The following is a 23,454-nucleotide window of genomic DNA, read 5'->3' on the forward strand; positions in this document are numbered from 1 at the left end:
TGCTTGATTTATTGGCTTTTTGGACCAAAACATGTTACTACCATTTCATGAAGACATCAATTATCCATATTAACCTGCAAAAAAGGAGCATAATATGGGACCTTTAACAGCCTGGCTCTGACAATACAGATCCATTAGGCCATGTCAGATGATCGCTTATTTGAACACCAATAGAGAAACAAAAACTGTCTTCTTGTGTAGCTCTTTTCACCACCATCACTGGAGCATCAAATTCAGTTTTATCTTCCAAAAAAAAATACTGTCCATTCATCAGGATCCATTTAAGAACATTTTTGAATCAATGTCAAGGCTGAGCAAACCCTCTCTGGAAGTTACAAGTGGATCTACTACTTAAAAAGACCCTTATTTTAGTTTGTCTCCTGTGTGTATGTTATAACTGGTATATGATAAAAGCAATCAAATCCAGGAATATGTAGTTCTTTTCATGCTCATCATGATGAGAGGGACACACAGTTTGTTCTTATAACTCTCAAACCTGAGCTTTCAAGGCCTGTACTTTCTAAAGCTTCAGCACCACGCTTTCTGCATCTCTTTAAATGTCAGTTGAACTAAAATTCTTTAACATACAGAAACCTTGAGAGGCTCATTCAAGGACTGAATGTTTTAAAAGTCTCTCCTACAGTCCCGGATCCTATGGCACCTGTTCAGCCTGCCAGCTGCCTGATGAAGATGTTGTCAAAGGAAGGTGTGAACGAGGAGTCACTTAATGCACATTGATCAAACAGATTAAGGACAAGTGCCCACAATGATGTTCTCCCTCCCCCGCTGCTGCATCTCATTACCTGCACGTCCTTGATGGAGCTCTTTGATACGTGGTTGAAGTCACCGTGTTACATAACATGTCACTAATTGCTGAAGTTACGCAATCCGCTCTTGTGCTCCTTCCTTCAGCATTAGCAATGATCGGTTGCTTTATTCCGCTTCAGGTTTGATAACTGCTTTTCTTTGATTTAATTACGTGAGAGTCTTTTTTCTCAGCTTTTTCTTTGCTGTCATTTCTTGATTAATCTTACGAATAAAGAAATTGTCATATAATCGTGCACATACACGTTTTTCATAGGGTTTTGTTGAAAAGGGGAGCTTAATCAGAAAAGAGCATTTCCTTTGCATGCATTCCAGCTGTGTTATCAAGGCATTATAGTACTTCTGCCCAGAATAACCACTGTTTTAAGTATTAGCAGCACAGCCTCTTTGTGCAATTTGCTTAGAAGTGCATAGCTTTAGAGCACTTTCATGGCAATTGTTTCCCTTTCCCTGATTTTCTACGCCACTCCTGGATAATGGGCAACTTCAATGTCAGTCAAACATGCATTTTTCTCATTTCTAGCACCACTTCATTCATTTGCTGATAAAAAGTGAGTCTGATCATTTTTTTCCCCACTGTTTCCCAATTTTACCTTACAAAAATTTGCAAAAAAGAAAAAAAAGAAATATATCCCATGTAAAGCTGCACAGCTATATTTAGATGTGACAAGCAAAAGAAAAAAAAATACTGTAGATCATCAGTCTCCAACAAGTCTGCCCCACTTTGATCTCATCACCTCCTCACTGTCAGCCCACAGACAGCCTGTCTCCCTCAGAATGACAGCCATAATAACCATCTCTGGATGGCCTTGTCTCAGATGGCTTTAGATAACACGCTTGCATAACGCTTAACTGCTCGAATTTATACCCCCGGTCTGCAGCTGACCCTCACCCTGCTACCTCCAGGCGGCTGAGTGCAGCTGGTCTGTTCCTGTTGGTGGCACAGTTTTTCGTAAAGGCCGGCTCTAATCCTCGTATGTAATCTGGCAGTCCTCGCAGCAGCCAATCACGACCCGTTTGTTCTCTGTTTTATTGGATTGAAATCGCCTGACAGCAGAGGAGGAACATGTGATGTTACTGTTGTGCCAGATAAAAACTCTCCCACCATGATGACATTCTTACTCTGCATGCACAGTGAGCTACGACTAAAAACACAAACAAAAAAAACTTTCATAGCTCACTTTCTGACGTAAAAACCCACTGAAAGGGAAGAATTGCATCCAAAATTTTAATCCTTGCATGAGGTGGCAAGTTTGACATCATCTAAGGCTAAATTGGAAATATTTTAAAGTCATACAGACTTGATTTCTAAAGAACTTACTTTAAAGGTATCCTTGGTGCCTCCAAGGAATGGGTGGCTTTAGTCAGCAAGATCGGCACCTTGGTCTACACCATGCTTGCTACATGGACCTATGGTATTGACCAGAGTAGTGTAGAGGCCTACACACAAAGCCCACGTGGACCTCTTACTAAATCTAACTGTGCATCATAAGATATGATAGAAAGCCCTGTGATTGGTCTGATTTCCATTATTAACATTTCTGGAACGGCCATAGATTGAGCTAAATTTACATCTCCTCTGCCGTCTCCTCTCTGTTTTTCTTTGTAGTAGCTGCTGTAAGATAAACGGCAGTATTTATGAGTTCCAGTTTAACATAATACACTGTTTCCTGCTCTATCCACTAGTAATGTGTCGGTAGTGAACAAGGTGAGCCGGCTCCTGATTGGGAGCCAATTCATTTTTTTTGTGTTTTTTTATCTTTAAATTTTGGCTCCCAGACCTTTTATTTTTTCTTTTGTTTTTTCTAAATCTGCATTTAATTGGAGCCAATCCCTTTGTTTTCTTGAAAGAATTAAAGAACAAGATAAAAAATAAGCTAGAGTAATAAAATAAATAAAAACCTCAGGTTATTTACTTAACTGACACAGAAGTATGTCACACCCATAATGGCACCAGCCTCTATGGCTGAGGCTTAAATGCTGCTGTAAGATAGTGAAATCAGCATTTAAGACCCAAACTGTTTTTTGAACCAGCCTGTAAATACACATTGTAATCCACAAAAGCTTGTTTTTATAGCTGGGTGTCTACGTGACTTCCATTTTTTCTGCAGCCAGCCTCAAGTGGATTCTCAATGAACAGCAAATTTAAGCACTTCTACATAGGCTTCATTTTTACAAACCAGATGTTGCCCCTTGGTTGTTTATCATTTCTAAGCTGTGGCACAGCCTCCTACCACTAGTTGGGGCTATAGGTCCAGATAATGGTGAATATTACCTGGATAAAATCCCACAGAGATGACAGATTAGATGGTATTTTAAACGTCCAAAGCTTCAAGCTCCACCCACAGTGTGTGCATTTTCAGAGATTACAGCCCAGACTTGTTATTTTATTTTATTTTTTTTTTCTAATAAAGGGAATGGAACAATAGGTTTAAAATCTTTCAGAATTCTATAAGGATGAATATGAAACAAATAAAAACAGCGTCAAAGGAAAGTTTTTGCACTGGAACTATTGCTGGCTCAACATTTGACTCCACATCAGTGAGGAACTGTCATGTATTAAAGTAAATATCAGGTCGAAAATTTTAGAATATATTCAAATAATTACATTTTATATTTGCTTTCTGCTAAAATGAGATAAACCTGTAATATTTTGTTCACCACAGAGAAAAGTGTGGGGATGAAGATTAGTTCCAAACTACCCTCCAGCTCCTTGCAACCAAGCAGCCACCTTCAAAAAGTAGCACTGTACTTAAGTGTAGTGTAGCCACTCTAAAATATGATGTTGGCAAACATAAACAAGGCAGCAATTACATTATCAGCACAGTGTCAACAGAAAGACATTGGATAATATAGATTCATAAATTATATGTGACAGGATCAGCTTTATCAGACTCTTTGAAACAAAATCAAAACAAATGTGCTAATGCGTGTTGAGTCCTCGTTACAAGTTTTGAACCTGTTTTCCACCGACCTACCGCTAATCTCCCTTTTCCTGCATATTCAGCATCTGTTTGATTTAGTCAGGCGCTAAATGACGAGCCAATCTGAGCATCAAAGGTACGTTGTGCTATCAGTTAGCCATGGGCATGAATTAGCCGTGGTTCCCCCGCTGGGAGGGATGACAGACAGAGGGAGGAGAGGAGCCTGTCATTTGAAGCATGAAATCCCTTTAACCAAGTCCTCTGTCAGTCAGCAGCCAGCAGGGGAGCGCAGCATGCAGGCCTGTAAAAGCGCAGGTTAAGAGGCGGTGAGGCCGTCACTGGCCCCATATCTGCCCTCCTGAATGAAGATCTACATTCTGCAGCATATCCACAGACGTAGCCATCACTTACAGTCCGCCTCTGTCAGCAGGCATATCAACACCTCAGCGTTCCCCCTTGTTACACTTGGCAGCTCTAAGTGCTGCAGACTAATAAAGTTAATACATGATGCACTTTTATCCTGCTGCATCGTATTTTGTTTGGTTTATTACGCTTCTTTTAGGTGCAACACTTTTGCAACACTTTCATCTGTGTTACCTCGAGTATATATAATGCTTTGTGAACAATAAAAGCAATGACAGTGAATTTAATCTCTTACCTCACCGGGGCATGGTGCGTTATTGTTCTATCTTAGCATTCCCTTACCTCATATACCCACTATTTCCCAGTGTGCATTGCTGCTGTCTGCCTTTTTTCAACAGCAGCTCAAAGACTCAGAGGTTGTTTTTATTTTATTTTTTTCTGTTATTAACCAGATGTCAAGTCATTTCAATATATTTAAACTTTCACTTGTCTGTTCATGAAAATCAGCAGTATTAACAAAGACATCAGACTGATTTTAATGCTTGAGTACATAAATTACATCTTTTTTTTTTTTTTACAAGATATTTATTCCCCAAGCAAGAAAAATCAAATGAAAAATAAAGATACACACCAGATCCCAAAGAGTTAGGAGGCTTGTAAATTGTTGATAAACACAGCTTTTGGTGGTTTCCAAATCATTTGATGCTTTTTTCTAACTGAAAATAATTCAAAGACAGCATCAAATGTTAAAAGTAAAAACTGTTACTAGTTTCAGAAAATGTAATCCCTTTTTCAACTTGATGCCAGCAACACGTTATGATGACACTACAGCAGTTGTGTTGTGCTAAATTAAACACCAAATACCTGATTTATTGATGCCAAGTGTCATCAGGTTAATGACATTGATCATGACAAGAAACTTAATCAAGCTGACCAGTAGAAACATATCTATGTATTTCTTCCGATTTGGTCTTGACACAGTTTATTTTGAAAGTCACTGGGTGTTTTTAGGTAGTTTCTGTGCACAACTTCCTGTCCAGCTCCATCCGTCCCATGATGAATTGAAATGTCACAGCTCCAGTATCTGGCAAAAATAGGATGGTTGCGTATTAGCTGCAAACTGCCTCGACCGCAACATAATAGATCCAGTGTGAGTTGACACGCTGACTTGAATGGAAACCTATCTGACCTGGTGCTGGGGCAGAGTGGAGACAGACCCCAGACGCATCTGGTGTGTTTCTGTCATTAGTCACCTCAGGGGTTTTAATATAAAATCTGACCCACATTTTTCAATGCTTTTTACAACAATGGATGGAAAATGAAATTGTAAATCATTTGTATAATTGAAGGCATCTGGCTACCTCCATTTTTTTTTTAAGATTCCACTGCACATCTACATGAGCTTATGACAAATTCAGATATTGAATATTAAATCCTGACCTCCACTTTGAGGACCACTGTTCTTGACAGTTCACCGCTCTCCTGTAGACTACATGAAAAAATGCAGTCATTCATTTTCCAAACCACTTGTCCTGTTAGGGTCACGGTGGCTGGAGCCTATACCAGCTGTGATTGGGCAAGAGGCGGGGTACACCCTGGACTGGTCGCCAGTCAATCACAGGGCTGAGACAGACAGACACACACTCACACCTACGGACAATTTAGAGTGTTCATTTAACCTGATAAGCATGTTTTTGGACTATGGGAGGAAGCCAGAGTACCCTGACAAAACCCATGCATGCACTGTGAGAATAAGTGAGCTCCACACAGAAAGGCCTATCGGCCAAGCTGGGACTCGAACCGGTGACCTTCTTGCTGTGAGGCTGCAGCGCCAACTGTTGCACCCTGCAGCCCTTTCTACAACCTCAATTTAGAAATTTAAATTTCTTTAGCATAAAATTCCCCAAAATAGATAAATAAATGAATCAATAATTTAGTTAAAAATGGAGAGGTCATCATCTACATTGTCAAAAGTTTCATAAAAACTTTCAGAGAATCTGGAGAAATTTCTGTACTTGAAAGGCCCAAAAACATTCTACAGGGTTACATGAAGCACTGCATTAAAAACAGACATGACTCTGTAGTAGAAGTCACTGCACTGGCTCTCAAAAATCATTATCCGTGAACACAGTTTGTTTAGCTTAAAACTGCAGCATTAAGATGGAAACAATTAACAAACATGATCCAGAAACATTTAGGACAGACTGAGTGGAAGTTAGAAAGTATCCTGTGGCCTGTGTGGCAAAGTTTGAGTTTCTTTTTGGAAGTCAAGGACGCTGCTTTCTCACTTGAGAGAGGACAGGGACCACCTTTTTTTCAGTTTATACCTAAAAGAGGCAGCAGGAGTGATGATGTGAGGAAGAAAAAAGGCATATTGCATGTATAGCTTACACATTTTTCGAAAAATAACTATATCCACAGGTTTTGGAGCCATCCCGGCAATGACTCTTAGATTTCTACTTGTATTACGAAAGGGTAGCTCAGTGGTGGAAGAGTGTAGGTACGGAACTGACCTACTTGAAGTCCTGACTTACCTCATCTTGAAGTAAATAAAAAGGGAGCATCATAAAAAGGAATTATAATAAAGGAGATACTGGAATGTTGAGCAGCTGAAAGACTCAGGAAAGAATGGGACAACATTTGACTTTCAAAACCATCAATTTAGGTTTTCATTAAAATCTCAGCATCCCATTTTGTATAACTTATTTGGAATAAGGGTTGTTTTCAAGCACCTTTTCATATGTGAATACAAATGTGAATGAGACTAAATGTTAACTGCAGTTGAAAAAGGTTTGATCCCACAGAAAGGAGGTCTGGATTTTGTCTCTGTGTTGTGCTCGCGTGCAGCAATTACACCAGTTTTTACAAGCGAGACAATGTCCCCCACCGCCTCAGCCCTGTTACAAAAAGACCCTCTGTGAGATAATAATATTAGGCAAATTAGCACGGATATGAGGGGAAAGCGCCAAGCCGGTTCATGACAATGCTCCGATCATCTCTTTTGTTGCTGCTTGTCTAAGTCTTTAAAGAGGGACTGAATGGGAATAAATCTCATTAAGACATTATTTGAGAAGCATGCGGGTGTCCATCTTCTGGAAAGAAGAAAAATCAGATCTCACAGAAATGCTTGGGAAATATGATTGAAATTTCCTTTAAAGCTTTTATACTCTGCTTATAAAGCCCCATGTGGAGAACACGCTGTTATTACTCAACCCTATCTTAGCATAACATTAAACTGCGTGTGGTCTTCGATATCTCTGTGCGCAGGGATTAGAGTATCTGCAGAGCTGCGTTCCTCTCCTCCTGACCAGCTTGAAAAATACTATAAAAGGGACGCGCTGTAGTGATTCTCCGACTGCTGCCTGAAATTATGAAGCAGGATTCAGGTTGATGTCTCACAGTTGGCCCGCAGTGTGTTAGCAGAATTTCCTCCAGTGGATGCTGATGCAGCTGCAGACTATAAATAGGCCCACCCCAGACAGGCGGAGGGAGGAGGGTTTGGTTAACCCCTGAGACCCAGTCCTAATCTGACCCCAATAATAGGCAGCATCATTAGAGAGTAAAGCTCAGCTGGCTGTCTGGGCCAGATACAGGCGCCCTTTCTGTCTCCAGAGATCTCGGCATTATCACACCTCAAGAGAGGCCTTTTGAGCACCCTCAAATTCACCCCATTGTCGGTTACCTGTCGGGGATTTCTTTTCTACCTCCTGGCTTCTTCTTCAGCCAAAATCCACTATCTGCCACATTGCAGACAAGGGAGCGGTAGCTGACTCTCTACTGCTCATTCCTGCCTTTTCATACCTCCAGATGGCCGTGTGTTGGAGAGGTTTGGTGCCTCTGAGCCTCATATGCATCGCATGGCCTGAATTCAACAAAGCAGTAGTAGCAAAGCCCCTGCTTCCCCATTGGTGCTTTTTTGCAATCAAAGAGTATTCATCTCCCTCTTGCCCTCCCTCTTGTACAGCCGTTTTGGCACAGTTTGGCTCTCTTTCCGCCTCCCACTCCCTCCTTTCCCCCTGTTCTGCTCCTCTCATTCTCAGCCATTTGTACCTCAAACTGGACCTCTTGTGGGGATACCGAGACATCCACTGATGTGCTGATTCTTCCAGATTTATTACACAGCGGCGCAGAGGTCACTTTTAATTAAGAGGTGAAATCATTAAGGTGGGATAGATAAAGAGAGGGTGCCACAGAGATGACCCATGTAAGGCTGAAATCTTCCTCTCAGGTCTTTTAGACGTCCAGAAATCTGACACCGGCGCTTTCCACCAGGATTTTCAAGGGGAGGACAGAAGCAAGTGTAATGCTTGTTGGATTAGATGGACTGTGAAAAAGGAGACAGCTTGGAAATGTCTCCAAGTCACCTTAGTGCTTCAGGGCCAACAGAGGATTTCAGCATAGTTTTATGAAGACTTGTAACTCTAAAATCAATCGGCGAAAAGTGAGCTTTCTTGCAGATTTGTAAACTGCTGCTTTAAGCCGTTACCCATCTGTGCAAATACGCACAGTCATGCCTTTTCTTTACGCCATAATGGCTTTGCCTGTCACTTTATAAAGTGGAATATAAATTGCTTTAAATACAGATAATGTGAAAGTCAGAAGGCGTTTTAAGCAGGAGTTCTTTATTTGATCTGGACCGATGATTAAACTAATGAAATCCCAAAGAACAGGAACAATATGCGTTTTTTTCATAGCTGCTCTATCCGTCCTAATTCATCCTTATTGCTTTGGTGTTTTTCCTCTGCACATCCAGGAGATCTCTACGCAATTAGCAGCCGTGATGTCAGTGTTTCCTGAACTGTGGTAATGATGTTTGAGCTTCCCTCAAAGGAATGTCTGTTACAGGCCGGTTAGCTCAGGTTATTTCTGCTTGCGCTGCTATTTCTACCACAGGAAAAGGTCTCACTGCACTGTAAAGGATATTACCTACAATGCGTCCTTCCTGTGTAAGCTGTTGTGTGTTTTTCTTCTTTCTAAAAAGATGAGCATCCAAGGTGTCTGCCACATGTAATGAAAAGCTACCATGGTCACAAGGCCATTGGATTTAGCTCACAGACACATACAAGAGGTCAGTCCGACTGAAGGTTTGCATCATCTAAGGCCTGACCAGCACCCACGTCGGGGCTTTGAACTTGTACCTTCAGGCGAACGCTTTAGTGCTACTCGGAGATGAAGCTCCGACAGAAGTGATGCGGTTTTAGAAAAAGCCCAGAGGAAACATCGCTGGTGCTTTTTATAAAGGTCTACAGGAGAATTTCCTGTATGCTTCAGACCTTTAATATGTAACAGTCTGGCTATAAATAGGTAAATTGGCTTCCTCTCCTTTTGCATTGTTGGCTTACTCACAGCAGGATAATTTAAAACATGACCCACCTCATCACGGTGTGCAACCTGAGGCTATATTTGACTCTGGAAGCTGTCTGTCTATTGGGTGGGAGGCTACTCCTGTGAGCATCAGAGAGCTAACAAGTGGTGAAACGTGTTATGAATAAAGCCAGACACACCTGTTCTCAGCTCACCTTAGAAAACACATGAACATCGATTTAGGTCACATTATAGCTATTATTTCTCAGAAAAAGCCAGCGGGGATTGCTGGTATGAGTCTATCAAGTGTTCATTTTCACTGTGAGCATGATATGATGTATAATGACCTACAGTATCCTCTTATCTTTCAAGTAGCCTGTTACCATTTATCTGTGAGGTAAGGTACAATGAGCTTTATTGACACCAGTTCATTCCTGTTGTGTTGTGTTGTAATTGTGATTATGGTGGAAGTACAGCACTGGTAGAAGTCAGAGTATAGTAGTTCAGACAAAGACAGTTCAAGTCAGGAAAGGGTTAAGATAAATAACCGAGTCAAACAGCAAAATGTTTTCCAAAAAGACCAGGATTTTGGACTTTTGACTGTTTTGAGTGTGCGAGCTAAGAAATTAAAGTGAACTATGTTTTTTTGGACCCTTAGACTGTCAGTGAGAACTGTAGACTGTAAGAAAAAACTGGATGTCATCTTGCTCGGCTCAAAGTGAGGTTGCCACGAAAACTGCTCCCCCTGGTGGCTGGCTGCAGTATAGGTCAAAAAATCACTCTTCCCAGTCATTCAAGATGGGCTGTGGTCAAACTTTAAAAAATGAATACACCTCGTAAAAATGTTTCTCACATCCGATTGTTGTGGTGATTTGAAGACATTATTTGGCTGCCTTGTATTCAGGTCCTCTTTGTTCCAAAAAGTTTCATTTTCATTAGTTATAAGAGGTTAAAAACAAGGCTGTACAGTGTGTTTAATGATTATTGACAGCTGTCGTCCTTGTGTATTTTTGTCGGGAAATGTACAATATGTCACGAGGTTGAACTGAGAGGAGATTCGACTCAAATGAAGAGAAAAATAATTATTTTTGTCGTCCAGCTTTACTCAGATTCTCTCTGAGTCCCTCATAGCCTTTCCTGCGTAGACTCGAGATGCACAATGGCTGCCAATGTCTGCGTCTGTGTTGGGGGTATTTTGGCTACAAAACTGTACAATGGTAAATGGTGAAGCCATGCTGTCCACTCTTTATACAGTCAATGGTGGGTGCCCAAAATAGTAAGTAGATAAACTGACAGTTAAAATTGAGCAATCTAACTTTTGTTAGACAGTTTACCCCTCTGTCCACAGGGAGTGCTGGAACCAACAAAAGCTGAGTGTGCAACAATATTCGGCGTCAATTTGCCATCCTGTTGCAGTTACTGCTGTTCGTCTTTCTTTAGTTGCTGTAATCTTCTCCAAAGCAGCACATATGATGCATATCTAACTGTGAAATCTGAGTCTCATCTTTTTGCAACATTGGGTTTTTGAACCCAAACATTAAATATAAGAAAGCACCAATCCAACTCTTGAAGTCCTGATACCAACACTGATACCAATACAGATCTGATCTGATACCAGTATTAGTTCAACATTTTTTTTTCCCCTATGAGGATGGGGCTGATAATACTGCTTTGCAAACTTTGTGCTTTTTAACTTTGTAAACGAGAATAGTGGGACATTTCTGTGAAAATATGTGTGTGCAAACGTGCCATGTTGGCTGGTATTTCAGAGCTCTTTTTCTCATGTTCGTTAGCTTTGAGGAGCACTCCCTGTTGTACTTAATGATAATTACAGCCTCCAAAAACTTTGGAACAAGACAGTTAAATACAGGCGTTCAAACTTTGACAGCTGTTTGCACCTCGGATATGATATTTGGGCCTTTAAGTGAAGTTTTATCTGGAGTGGGTGTTACACTGAAATACTTGTGGTTGCTGAGAATGAAAGAGCTCGGAAATAATGAGCACCCACAACAAAAAAATATATATATTCATATCCAGCTTGTTATCTGGCTTTAGCTGCTTACACTTAGCGGTAGCAAAATATTCAGAGACTGACAGGGCAGTCAAGTCTTTACAGATTGAAAATACAAAATAAGGGGAAATCTGTTCATAAGATGAAAAATATGTGATTTAATGACACAGGTCCTGTCCCTTTTTTTGAGAGTTGAGGACAAATCGCTGCACTGAAGCATTCACTGACAGTTCTGCTGCATAATTTGTCTTGATAAACGCAGTCTTCACTCTGAATAATGCTCTTTATCTCTGTGACATCTCGTTTTTAATCCAGTAACATGTGCAGCTTTTCAGCTTTCAATAAAAATATCATTCTTTTAAAGAAGTTAGTGGTGATTTTCTCTTTAAGTTTTCTCAAACAGTGTTGTAAAGCCATGTCAGGCTGAGATGTGTCCTGACTCCCTGTAGTGGTGGTTTAAAAGGTCTATTACTGTATCTAAAGTGGCGGCGCAAGTCAAGATGGTTGGAAAGCAAAGTTTTGGAACATTGCTTTGCTTTTAGAGGGGTGACCTTTTGCTGCTGCGCGTCTCTTCTGCAGCTCAAAGCAACAGCACATCAATGCTCGATGTCTACAAACCTGATATTGAAATGAGCAGATGGCCACTCTTAGGTCCTTGACAAGGGTGCCAAATTTTGCTTTGCCAAATGGAATCAAAAAGTCTGCTCCAGTGAAGGAACGCCTGCAAAGAGTGTATTAAGTGAGCTCCTTGACCTTTTTTATTTAAAACTGTGGAGATGTGTAAAGCCTCTCTTGTATTGGTTACAGGTGACAGAGGTAATTTATTCTCCCACTCTGGCTTTGGGTTGTTTCAGCATTGTCAACTCCCTGTACAGCACCACTTAGCAAACTGAGCCCGAGGCTGTGTGCTTTCTCCAGAGGCAAGAGGTTATATGAGTTACCCCACATTCACAGAAAACAATTGTTTGCTTACATAAACACAATTTAACTTTGTCTCTTCATGAGGCGATGTGTACATAACACGGGACATTATACGTAATAATCTCACGCTGCTTTGACGTTGTTTACCTCACTGAAGGGATTGGATTGGATCAAAACGATAGCATCTTCTCTGGAAAAAACGCAGCCCTAGCCTACCAACAATTTCTCTCTTCAAAGCAGCATTAGTGGCGCCATTAAAATCCTGTCACCCGTCTTCCTTTATGGCTTCTGAAGAGAGGAGAAATCACAGCCATTCAAATGCTAAGTGACGTTAACACTCCCGTGAATATTACAAAAGAAAGAAAGAAGCACTCCATCATCCACCATGCATGGAAGAAAAGATGAGATCAGTGTTTTGAAAATCCCATCTCCCCTACCTCTGCAGTATCTCGTCTCAAACCATTACCTCTGCAGAAAGCAGACACACGGAGAACACCGTGGTGTGTCAGTCTTCATTAAGACTTAACCATGTGCACGTGCACGTACAGGCAGCCGCCTCAGAGACCGTCTGGCTGATGTTATCATGTCAGCAGGTTTTCAGTCCCTTGCTTTCAGACATCATAAGAAATGAGCTTACCATTGCTGCAAATGATACCATGAGGTAATGGCAGGCAGGAGTGCTATCTGCACCACGGGCCATGGGACAACAGTTTTTACGTGGGAGGAGTTCCTGGAGGGCAGAAAGGTCTGCCCTGTCCCATCCATCATTAGAGGAATCATCTTATTAATGCTCTCTCTTTTTCGCTTTACAGGTCACAGATGGAGGAACCATCAAGCAGAAAATCTTCACCTATGATGCTATGTTTAATACCAATTACTCTCACATGGAGGACTACCGCAGGCGTGAGGACCTGGTGTACCAATCAACTGTCCGGTGAGCCTTGCAATCAATTACCTTTAATTTAAACAGAACTACTTATTCATTTAGCTGTGCCCTTAGCACTGTGCTCTTTAGAGGTGCTGTGAAGTGCTGAATCCTACCATTAAACTCAGGAACTCCCAAAGCTGTCAATTAGACAAACTTCCTATGTTTTCACTTACACTGCTAAAAACTATTGACACGACAGGACGCTGGCTTTTTCTGCATTAGAGTACAGTCTCTTATATATGTATTTTAACCAAGTAACAAAAATGTGAAATATTTGGGGAAACCTCTCCAAAAAGTTGCTGTAAAAGTTATAATGAAAACTTTGAATAAAACAACATGCCATTTGGGATTTTACCCATCCTACTCTCTTAGATGCCCTTTACTGTAAAGCACTTTTCCCCCAGTTTTTTGTAGAGCAGGGGACATTGTGTGTCTCACAGTTGGATATGATACACAATATTTGGCCGACAGTGACGCATCATATTGTCTGGTTGAGTAAAGAGACGGAAACAAGGTGTCATATGCATCACCAAAATACCTTACAACTTATCAATCTGACTCTATACTTCTATTACCTCTTCCCGTGCTGATGGTTTGATAGGGAGGATAAAGCAGGAGGCATCCTGGTTCTCAATAATATGTAAAGAATGTGCATTTTACAGAGTCTCTGGGTGCAGCTTCGCTTCCCTGACTACAACATGTGCAGGGGCAGTTCACAAAATCTGACCCCTTCTGTCTATCTCAGCACCCATAATAAGGCCCACAGCATTTTTTTCTAAGGATGTAGGTTGAATCATCTTCATGTGGTGTTCCTTCTCATTGGATTTGGACCTCCTTCTATGCTTCCTGGCAATCTGAGACGCACATACGTACTTCAAGTGTTTATTTGTCCCCCCTCCTTCTCCATCTGCAGAGAAACTGCACACACCTATCTTTGTGTTCTATTCATTTATCCTAGCTGCTTTAAATGAAATATACACCTTAACTCTTCAAAAGTAAATTCCTGAATTGAGGTTTTAGAATTAAATAAATTTTTTAAATGTCTGTTGTTTTTTTTTATTATTGGGCATAAGCATTACCTTCAATTGTGGTTAACATGTATTGACCCATTGTGTAATAATAATGTATAAATGTTCACTCCATAATGTAATAACACTGCATTTCGTAATATATTGCATCACTTATTACAAAACGCGGGTTCCCATATATATTATAAGTAAGAACTTATTATATAATGTGGCAAAGTTTATCACATATTGCGTTCAAGAACTTTATTACAAAATGCGGCAGAAAATTACAAAATGTGGCATTATTACATAACGAAGTGATAATTTATTGCTTTATTACATGTGAGGACGTTATTACATAACCTAGCATTACACACCTCTCATCCTTACCCTGGGTGATCTATAACTAGGGATGGGCACTTTTCACATTTAAAATGATACGGTACCAATGCCTGGTACCTAGCAAGAGGTATTGGTACTCAACGGTACTAATACTGTTGAGTACAGCGCTTTTTTTTTTTTTTTAAACTTCTCCTGTGATCTTGGAGCCTCCAAAAAAGTTGCTAGATTTGTTGTAAGTCGCTTTTCTCACTGGGGGGTCCAGAAAGTCGCAAACAAAGTTGCTAAGTTGGCAACACTGATGACACCAACTACACCTGTATTTCCCTTGGGTAATAAATGGTTCAAATCTTTGAGGTTCCTAAACTAAATTGACTTAATTTAAACAATCTCTTCAGACTTGAGTATATCCTTAACCTTTTCTCCTGTTGAAGCAGAGGGAGCTGGAAAAGAGTTTTCATTCTTCTCTCTACTTAGTTTTAAAAGTTTCAATTATGTAGCCTTAAAATCTTTCTTTGGCTGCTCATTAATGATATTGCTGCCAACGTAAGGAATCATGACACCATGATGTAATGAGTAAAGCTAGAAAGAAATATTTTAAGATCTTGCTTGAATATTGCTATTTCTATATTTTACCTCCTCTGTTTTGGGTAGGGGATAAAAGCTAGCTTAAGCTTCAGGCTTCTTATGGATTTTGAAATAGAGAATGATATTTCTATTACTTTTCCATGACTTTTTTCTTCTTGTTTAAACATGTTTGTTGTGGCTCGGCCACTTGCATTATTAACTTCACAGTCATGCCAAAGACTGTTCATTTATTGGTGCCAAATGTTTGAATATACTTTAAGAAAAACACACTGAGAGTGTTTTGACAAGTTTATACTCTCAGATCCAGATCCAGTATTTTTTTTTATTAGTTAAGAATTATTTTTAAGCTTTTACACCTTTATTCAGAGAGAATGGTGCACTGGAAAAAGCAGGTAACCAGGAGAGAAAGTATTAATCAGAAAATAGACACAATTCTGCAAATCATTAAACTCCAGGTTATTTTCCCCATAAATACACTCAGTAGAATATAAGTTTTGTGTCTGAGTGTCCTTAATTAAAGCTTTTATTTCCTATCCTCACATTAGATATCCAGTTAGTTGCAAATTTTATTTAATGGAAGTGAAATTTGTTAAACTATGCATTCAGATCAAGAAAGACAGCCATAGCCGTTGTTTATTTAAAGTTTTATCCATCTGAAGAATTAACATAAAAACCTCCTGACACAGTAATAGTAACCAAGAAGAACACAGCTCTCTCCAGCTTCTCTCCCCAAGCCATCTGCTGTCGGAAAACCCACACCAGACCAGAGTGACCGGGTGAGAGGGTCAGTGCATTACAACATGAGGGGAGGAGGCGTTGGTGAACTTTAATCAGTAGCTGGGCTCCGGATAAAAAGTTCAGTGTTAAAGATTTAGACAACATCTGGCCGCTGGCTGCTCCTTACACTGGTAAACAGCAGCGGTGAACATATCCCAGGTATCACCTCTGTCCTTGGACATATTGTAAAAGAAAGCAACATCCAGATGCAGAGATGGAAAATAAAAAAAATAAAATTAAAAAAAAAAAAAAAAAACTCCCAGGCCTCAATGATCCAATGTGCTGGATGGCTATAATATCTCTGAATCATCTATAGACTTATGCACCATTTGCAAAGAGTTACAGCGACACATTGTTTTTGCAATTGAAGTACAACAGGGTACAACAATTTGTAAAGCCACATGGGGGGATGCCTGACTGAAAAACACAATTTTTACTGAAACAACATCACTTTGACGGATGGTTAATGTTGCCCAGCTTCATGTGAAATCCAAGAATGGACAGAAGACATCAGCAAGTGGACAGATATTCAGAGAACAGGCGTTAGTAAAAAAAAAAATAATAATAATAAAAAAATCCTGCATATAAACCAGAGAGGAGTTTAAACACACAAGACTTGATGCTTATGGCTAAATTATCTGCAGTTATGCTCAGAAGGAGAATTGAGAAACTGAGAATTTTTACTGCTAATTAGCATACCTAGTATCATACTGTAGTTTTACTTTAAACATGGAATCAGTTTCTGCAAGTCATAACTCACACATTTACTCTACATATTGAGTCCTACCATTAGACGTCCGATGGGCATGTTGATTAAGTCTATATCACGAGTAGGTCCAAGACCAATTATGTATGTCTACACAACGTTCAAATTTGGTCAACTAATTGGACATCTAACTATGACCCAACTTGGACGCCACTATGCAGTTCAATGTTTGAACAGCATTTTTTTGGACGTCAAGGGGACGTCTTGGCTGGAGTGAGCAAGCAAGTGAGCCCACTCCACAAATAGATGTTTAAAGAAAATCTTTAAAATTATTATTTTTTTTACTCCAGAGGTTTTTTTTTTTTTCCAACGTCTACTGAACAACCATTTTTGATGTTCCCCTAGTCATCAGTACCTCCCCATTGTGCAAACAGACGCTCAAAGGACATCCTGTCAACCTCATTTTTGGATGAGATTTGAATAAGAGTAACAATTTGCTAGACAGTATATATCTATTTATTTATTTTATTTTTTTATTTTTTTACATTTCCTGTTTTCCATTCTAAAGTTCTAGTGATGTGTTATCCTGTACCTGTTAATTTCCTGTTGCTTTCTTTGGCTAAGCAGTAGGTTTGAAGTGGAAATGTATAGCGCGTTTGCATGCAAATATAGTTACCATCGACTGCTGAGAAAATCAAATGAGACTATAGGAAGATGAACAGGAACAGTGTGCCACCTTCTGAACTCGGACCACAGTTTTGCATAGAATCTAGAAGAGGTATAAAAACCAATAACAATGCCTAAAATGCAGTGGCGTTTTTTCCCAGAGGCCATTGGAAGCCATGCTTCCTCTCTTTTTTCAGACTGTAGCTGTGATTTAATGAAAATACTCCTTTTTAACAGTTTCAATAATTCTTCTGTGTTTGGTCACTGTCATCTCTTTCTTATTTCTCTCCTCTAATTATTGAGCATTTTACGATGTGTAAAACAGCGCCCTCATCAATGTTCTGTGGCGAATGTGTGGTGAAAATACGATACTGCACACTGTTGTCCGCAAGGAAGCCAAGCTGAGTTGGCGTCCCTAGGGGAAAAAAAAAGCAAAAATGAATAACCAATCAGATGAGGCTGCGGTCATGACACTGCTTACCTGTGATTGACCAAGACTGTGTCAAGGGAAGTCACCCCGTCTTTGGCCTCAAACCAATCAAATGACAGTATCGTCATCATCAAGCCACTGAATGAAATCAGGGAGATTAGCACATTAGCAGTGCGCATCAAGCGGCCGGTTGTGCGTTTGAGTGGGCGGTTGAGTAGGTTAATAAGATATTTAAGCTAAGTCAAGAGAACAATGTACATGTGTGAATGAGTGACTGAGGGTGGGACAGCTAAAGGGCGTGTGTCCGTGTTCAAAGTAAGTAAAATGAGCGCTCTTTGGGCGCTCTAACAGGTCATTCCGTTACATGAAATAGCGGTATACAAACTGGAACATAGTCTTTTATGTACCCGACTTCCTAAAAATTATACAGATTAGAGGCTTTGTCTCACTTGGCTTCCTCAAAAAAAAAATCCTTACTCCACGCCACTGCTAAAATGGCTACAGAGACAGTAGTAGTGACAATAGCTCAGTTGAAAGCAACTTGGCTTTAAAACTGAATGAAGTCCTGTCGTGGATCAAGATTTTATTTAATTTTTTGGGGGTAGCTCTTATATGGACATCGTAAATGGATGTTAAGTAGACATTTGGGGTGATAGTCTACACCGTCAGGAGACCAAGGTTAGATGTACAAAAGTGATGCTAAAATGACGTAGGTTGAACGAATGTTCAAAGTTATCAAGCACAGTAAGCCTTTACATGCAGCTCCAATTTTCTACTGAGCTGTACGTCCTCCACTTTAGTTTGAAATCAAGCAACTGACATGTACGTACCGTCAGTTTCCTGAACTAAACACCTGGGGCAGAAGATCGAGAACCACCGCCCAAACTTAACATCTGCTGCTGTCAATAATCAGCCTTTAGAAATAACTCAGAGAACGCATCCTCTGAGTGTAAACAGGTGAACAGCTGCTGTTCAACAACTAATGAATTGTTTGCAGAATTTAATGTTTACTTTCAGAACCAGTTGCAAAGATCTCAGAGAGGTGTTTGACCATATTTCAGTATTGACACTTTTCATATTTGATGCATTAAAGTTTAAATTGTGAGGTAAGGAATCTGTTAAAGGACTCCAGGGCTTTGAAAGTGGAATGATTCACGTTTATTACCCTTTAATGATGCTCCCACCTCCTCCCTTTTCCTGTCCTGTTGCTCCTCTTTCATTCCTCTCATGTATCTTCCATCCTCCTTGAGTTTTTTTTTCACCTTCTCTTTCCTCACCCTCTTTTTTCTCTCTTGTGTGGTGCAGCTGCCCAGCTGAGGATGATTTATCTGGACAATCCTGGTATCCCTTTGGGAGAGTAGGCATCATCACAATGGGATGGCGTACACACTTACACGCACACGGACATGGCAACATGAATGCACAAACAAATAGAAATCACAACACCCCCGCCCTCGCTGCTGCTGCCGCCGCGTACAAACACAGGAGGGATGTGAGAGGAAGTGTAGCACAAAAACACAGAAGGAGGGAGGGAGAGGGATTTCAAATGAATCAGCATCGGAACAAGGTGGATTCCTCCTGCGCTGACCCGTATCCCGGGCTGTATCACAATGCTTAGCCTGTGTTAGTCAACCAGAGAGAAAATGTGCACTCCTGCCACAGTCACACCATTCTCTCAGTCAAGGAGAAATTGCCTCTGACTGGTCACAGTCCCACTTTCATGGTGTAACACAGAAGCTCAACGGGACTCGGAAATGCAGAAAGCTGATTTTTCCCTCGCCGTAATCTTCCATTTCCACCTGAAAACGGTAAATCTTCTGTACAAAGCCTGTGCAGTCTGACAAATCCACTTGTACAAGCAAATATGAAAACCTCTGAACGCTGCAGCTTTAATAAACTCTGAGCGGTTTGGAGGAAACTATATTTTTAGCCCTATTTTTTCTCACAAGAACACGTGATTACAGTGCAATACAATGATAGATATTTTTCTCTTACATGCCGGCTTTCAATTTTGAGTCATTTTCAAGAGTGACACTGATATTGGCTGCATGTGAGATTGCCTCTTCTTGCCTGGGTTTGACAGCTTTTAGTCATAATCTTTCAGAGAATGGAAGCAGCTGTAACTCTCTCTGAATTAAAGTGCACTGCTTCGATTAGTCCTTGTAAGACAAATGACAGATCCGGCGTGGAGCTGATGACACTCGGAGCTTGAAGGACCGATGGTATTTGAGTTTGGATGGTAAGCTCTTTGTCAAACATCCCTAATAGAGTCCTTAAAGATAGATTAAGGACATTGGAAGATATTTTAACATCCCGTGTTGGTATTCAGTTTCTTCTCTCTTGTGCAAACATACAGAACGAGGTGTGTGAAATTTAACACGGCTCTGTCAAGTTGTGAGTTTAGAGACGGTTTCCTTTCTGGAGTTACAGCAAAAGCAGTGTCGCAAAACCTCTTCTAGGACGACATCATTGAGGATGATTGGGCATGGAGGGAAATGTTTCGGATGTTGACTTTTACAGTTTGCCTTTCCAAACCTTGTTTTGTGTTCTTGCTATCAGCGCTTTATTGGCTCCACATTGCAGAACAAATGACCATGCAGCTATAAACAATGCTAAAAACAATATACTTCAGTGATGCGCACATGCCCTACAGCAGGGGTTCTCAAACTTTTTTAGACTATGGACCCCTTTTAAGTTAGACATTATTCCAAGGACTCTTTCATTATTGTCACAACGATCATATCTGATGTTTTTATGTTTTTACTTTTTTATGTCTTATATTTTATATCTTGTACTTTTCATTTTTAACACTTTTTAAAGGTAACTGTAAATCAGAAATGTTAGCACCGAGGCAGTGGTGTGCACAGAGGGGGGTCAGGGGGCAGTCCCCCCTTGTGGCCCAGTTGTTTAAAAAATAAATAAATAAAAAAAACCTCTAAAGTGACCTCACTGGAGCCAAAATGTGTGATAAGGTGCCCTACAGGTTGGGAAAAACACACTTAACTGCTGTCTTGGGTGGCAAAACTGCTCATTGAATGCCACTGCACCAAGAATTTCTTTCTTTTTTTTTTTTTTCTTTTTTTTTTTTTTTCTTTTTTTGTAGCACGTTAGTTGATCTTATGGCACAAAACTGAATTGGGCTGGAGTATCTGAAAAAATAGCTGCTTCTATTGCTACAGAGATCCCAGTTTGTTAACATGCTTTTCCAATGAAATAGCACACTTTTACGATCCCTTTTGAATTATTCCACCGACCCCCAAGCTATGGTTCATGGAACCCTGGGGGTCCTGGGACCCCATTTTGAGAAACACTGCCCTACAGAAGATCAGCTGCTCTTAACACCAGCTCCCACCAGCTGTTATGGATCTATTAGGTAAATAACTACACCTATTTAAACCACTTCATTACCCAGCTTCTCCTTCCTTGCCGTGTCTAATTCTATCAGTGTCATACAGCGGTGGCCTAAATTTAATTTAATTTCATGTATCTGTTTATTCAAACAGGTTAAAGACAAAACAAAACAAAAAAGAACAGAGATAAACAATTAAAGAGACAACTCTAATAACATCAATCATTATACCTCATTTGGAAGGGTGTAGGACGAAGTTTGAAAACTTTTCTAGTCCTACCCCTTTGTTTTTGCAAATTCAATGTCTAATCTGTCAGAGCATGTGTAGAAAAACAAAACAGAAGAAAATAAAATTTATCACAAGAAATTTAAAAAAAAAAAAATTACTAGAACTGCTATCAATCTTAAATCTGACTTATTTTCCACCCAAATTGTGAAACAGGTAGATGGTTGCTCTGAGGACAACAAATACCAGGTGAAGTGAGTCCTCCTGACTGGAGTTATTTCTTCTGTTTTATATGTATTTTATCTTCCAATTCAACAAAAACAACTGAAACCAGATGATCTACGATTTGATCCTTTTCACCTTTTGTATGTCATTGTGCACCTTGAGCACTCCCTAAAGTCATGTTAGTGTTAGTGTGTGAGTGTTTTTCTCCCTGTCTAGAAGAGAGAGCACCTTTCACTCAAGCCTCTGCCATCGTTGGTGGACTTTTTTATGTGTCCGATGCCCACTGACATGAAGTGAAAAGCACTTTTAAGTGGTCAGGAGACTACAAAGAGGCAATTCTATCACACATGCAACATGAGGTTTACGCTTGATTTACTGAGAGCTGGTCGACCGTTTGCTGTTTCAAAGAAAACGTACACAGCTCTTTTACTGAGATATAAGGTGGAATAGATTGAGATGTAGTTTAACCCACAAAGAGTTCAAATGGCACAGATTGTATGTGATTTTAAAGGTAACTTAGTAAAGGGGAGGACATGTCCCATTTGCAAACAGTTTGGCCGTCAAACAGAAAATTGAAATTCCTTGTCTCTTTCCAATTGCCTTGTGAATACCGTGGGAGCTTGTCTAGTTGAAGGTGATCAAAAAATAATTATTCAAGCTTAATTGTTCATTCGAGCAATGTCAGAGGAGCAGTCTTTTCTTTTCCCCCGTCTCACTGAATCTAACTTTCAGGAGGCAAAGCACAGAGTAAGGTGTTTCAGTAATTGATAAATATTTCCTGTGGGAAGTCACGTTAAGAATGTCTATTTTAATTTTATTTTGATTACAGTGGCAAATTAAAAGTGTTCGTTCTGATATCTTCCCACTCAATCTCGCAAGGAAGGTGAAGGTGCCCACTGAGGCAGCCTACGTGGTTAGAAAGAATCAAATCCTGCTGCTGCTGCTGCTGAATCATTCGCACAAAACAAAAAAAAAAGTGAGGAAGCAGGAGATATATTGCAAAGATGCTGAATTAGTTTGTGAAATTCACTTTAGTATGCACTGTGATGAATATTCTTAAAGGGAAAGATAAGTCAAATCTGTGTTTCTTTAAATGGTCATGAATAAGTGAAACATTGTTCGTTTCATGCACATGGAAACGGTTTGTAGAGCTTCTGTAATCAGCAGAAAGTCGTTTTTTTGTGAGGTTTATTTATGCGCTCTTACTATTCTTCCAGTAATACCTCCATGCTTTCTATTTTTCTTTTTTTTTTTTGTCACCCAGCTCTCCTCTTTGCATTTCCATGGATTTGAATCCATGAATACAGAGCTTAGGAGAGCAAACAACAGAACCACAGCTTTGTGGATAAGACCACAGAGATGAGCTACATCAGCACTTACTATAATGCAACCAGCCAGCACAAAGCCAATCACACCTCCCTCGGCACTCTGAGAATCACAGCATGATCCTCATCATTTTGTTTCTTGCTCATTCCTTTCGGAAACATGGCTGATTACACACCTCTCTTTGCATTCAGAGCTCCAAGCAATTTGTCTCTGCGTTCCATCCAGCGTATACAGTCTTATATTCAGACGCTCCGACTCTTTGGAGCGTAATGCTGAAGGCCATAAAGAGTAAACGACAACATGCTAGTTAATTTGATGCAGAGATTGACTGGACGAGCTAACAGACAGCGCTCTGTCAGGCCTCCTCTTTTTCACCCTGCATCCATCCAGGCGGCAGCATTTGCCCGCATTTGTAGGCAGGAGGAGTTCTGCAGGAAGGCCTACATAACAGGAAAGAGCTTTCAGATGCAACTCCTGGGGGACAATCGATCTCTCTTTGCGGTGCTGTTTTTGCTGCTCCTCCATGGGGGCCCATTGCT

General features: G+C 40.2%; 1 protein-coding gene across 3 annotated transcripts in view; it reads left to right on the plus strand.

The window, feature by feature from the left end:
- igsf21a (immunoglobin superfamily, member 21a) overlaps nt 1-23,454 on the plus strand; it is a 362,000-nt gene that overhangs the window by 185,556 nt on the left and 152,990 nt on the right. For all 3 annotated transcript variants that reach the window (XM_074677099.1, XM_074677108.1, XM_074677116.1), the window contains exon 3: nt 13,161-13,282. In XM_074677099.1, coding sequence (XP_074533200.1) covers nt 13,161-13,282 — 122 coding nt within the window. The remainder of the gene's footprint in view (nt 1-13,160; nt 13,283-23,454) is intronic.

The sequence above is a fragment of the Halichoeres trimaculatus genome, unplaced genomic scaffold (assembly GCF_033239565.1).
Source record: "Halichoeres trimaculatus isolate MK-OKI-2021-1 unplaced genomic scaffold, fHalTri1.1 fHalTri1_scaffold_1, whole genome shotgun sequence".
In the NCBI taxonomy this organism is placed as follows: Eukaryota; Metazoa; Chordata; class Actinopteri; order Labriformes; family Labridae; genus Halichoeres; species Halichoeres trimaculatus.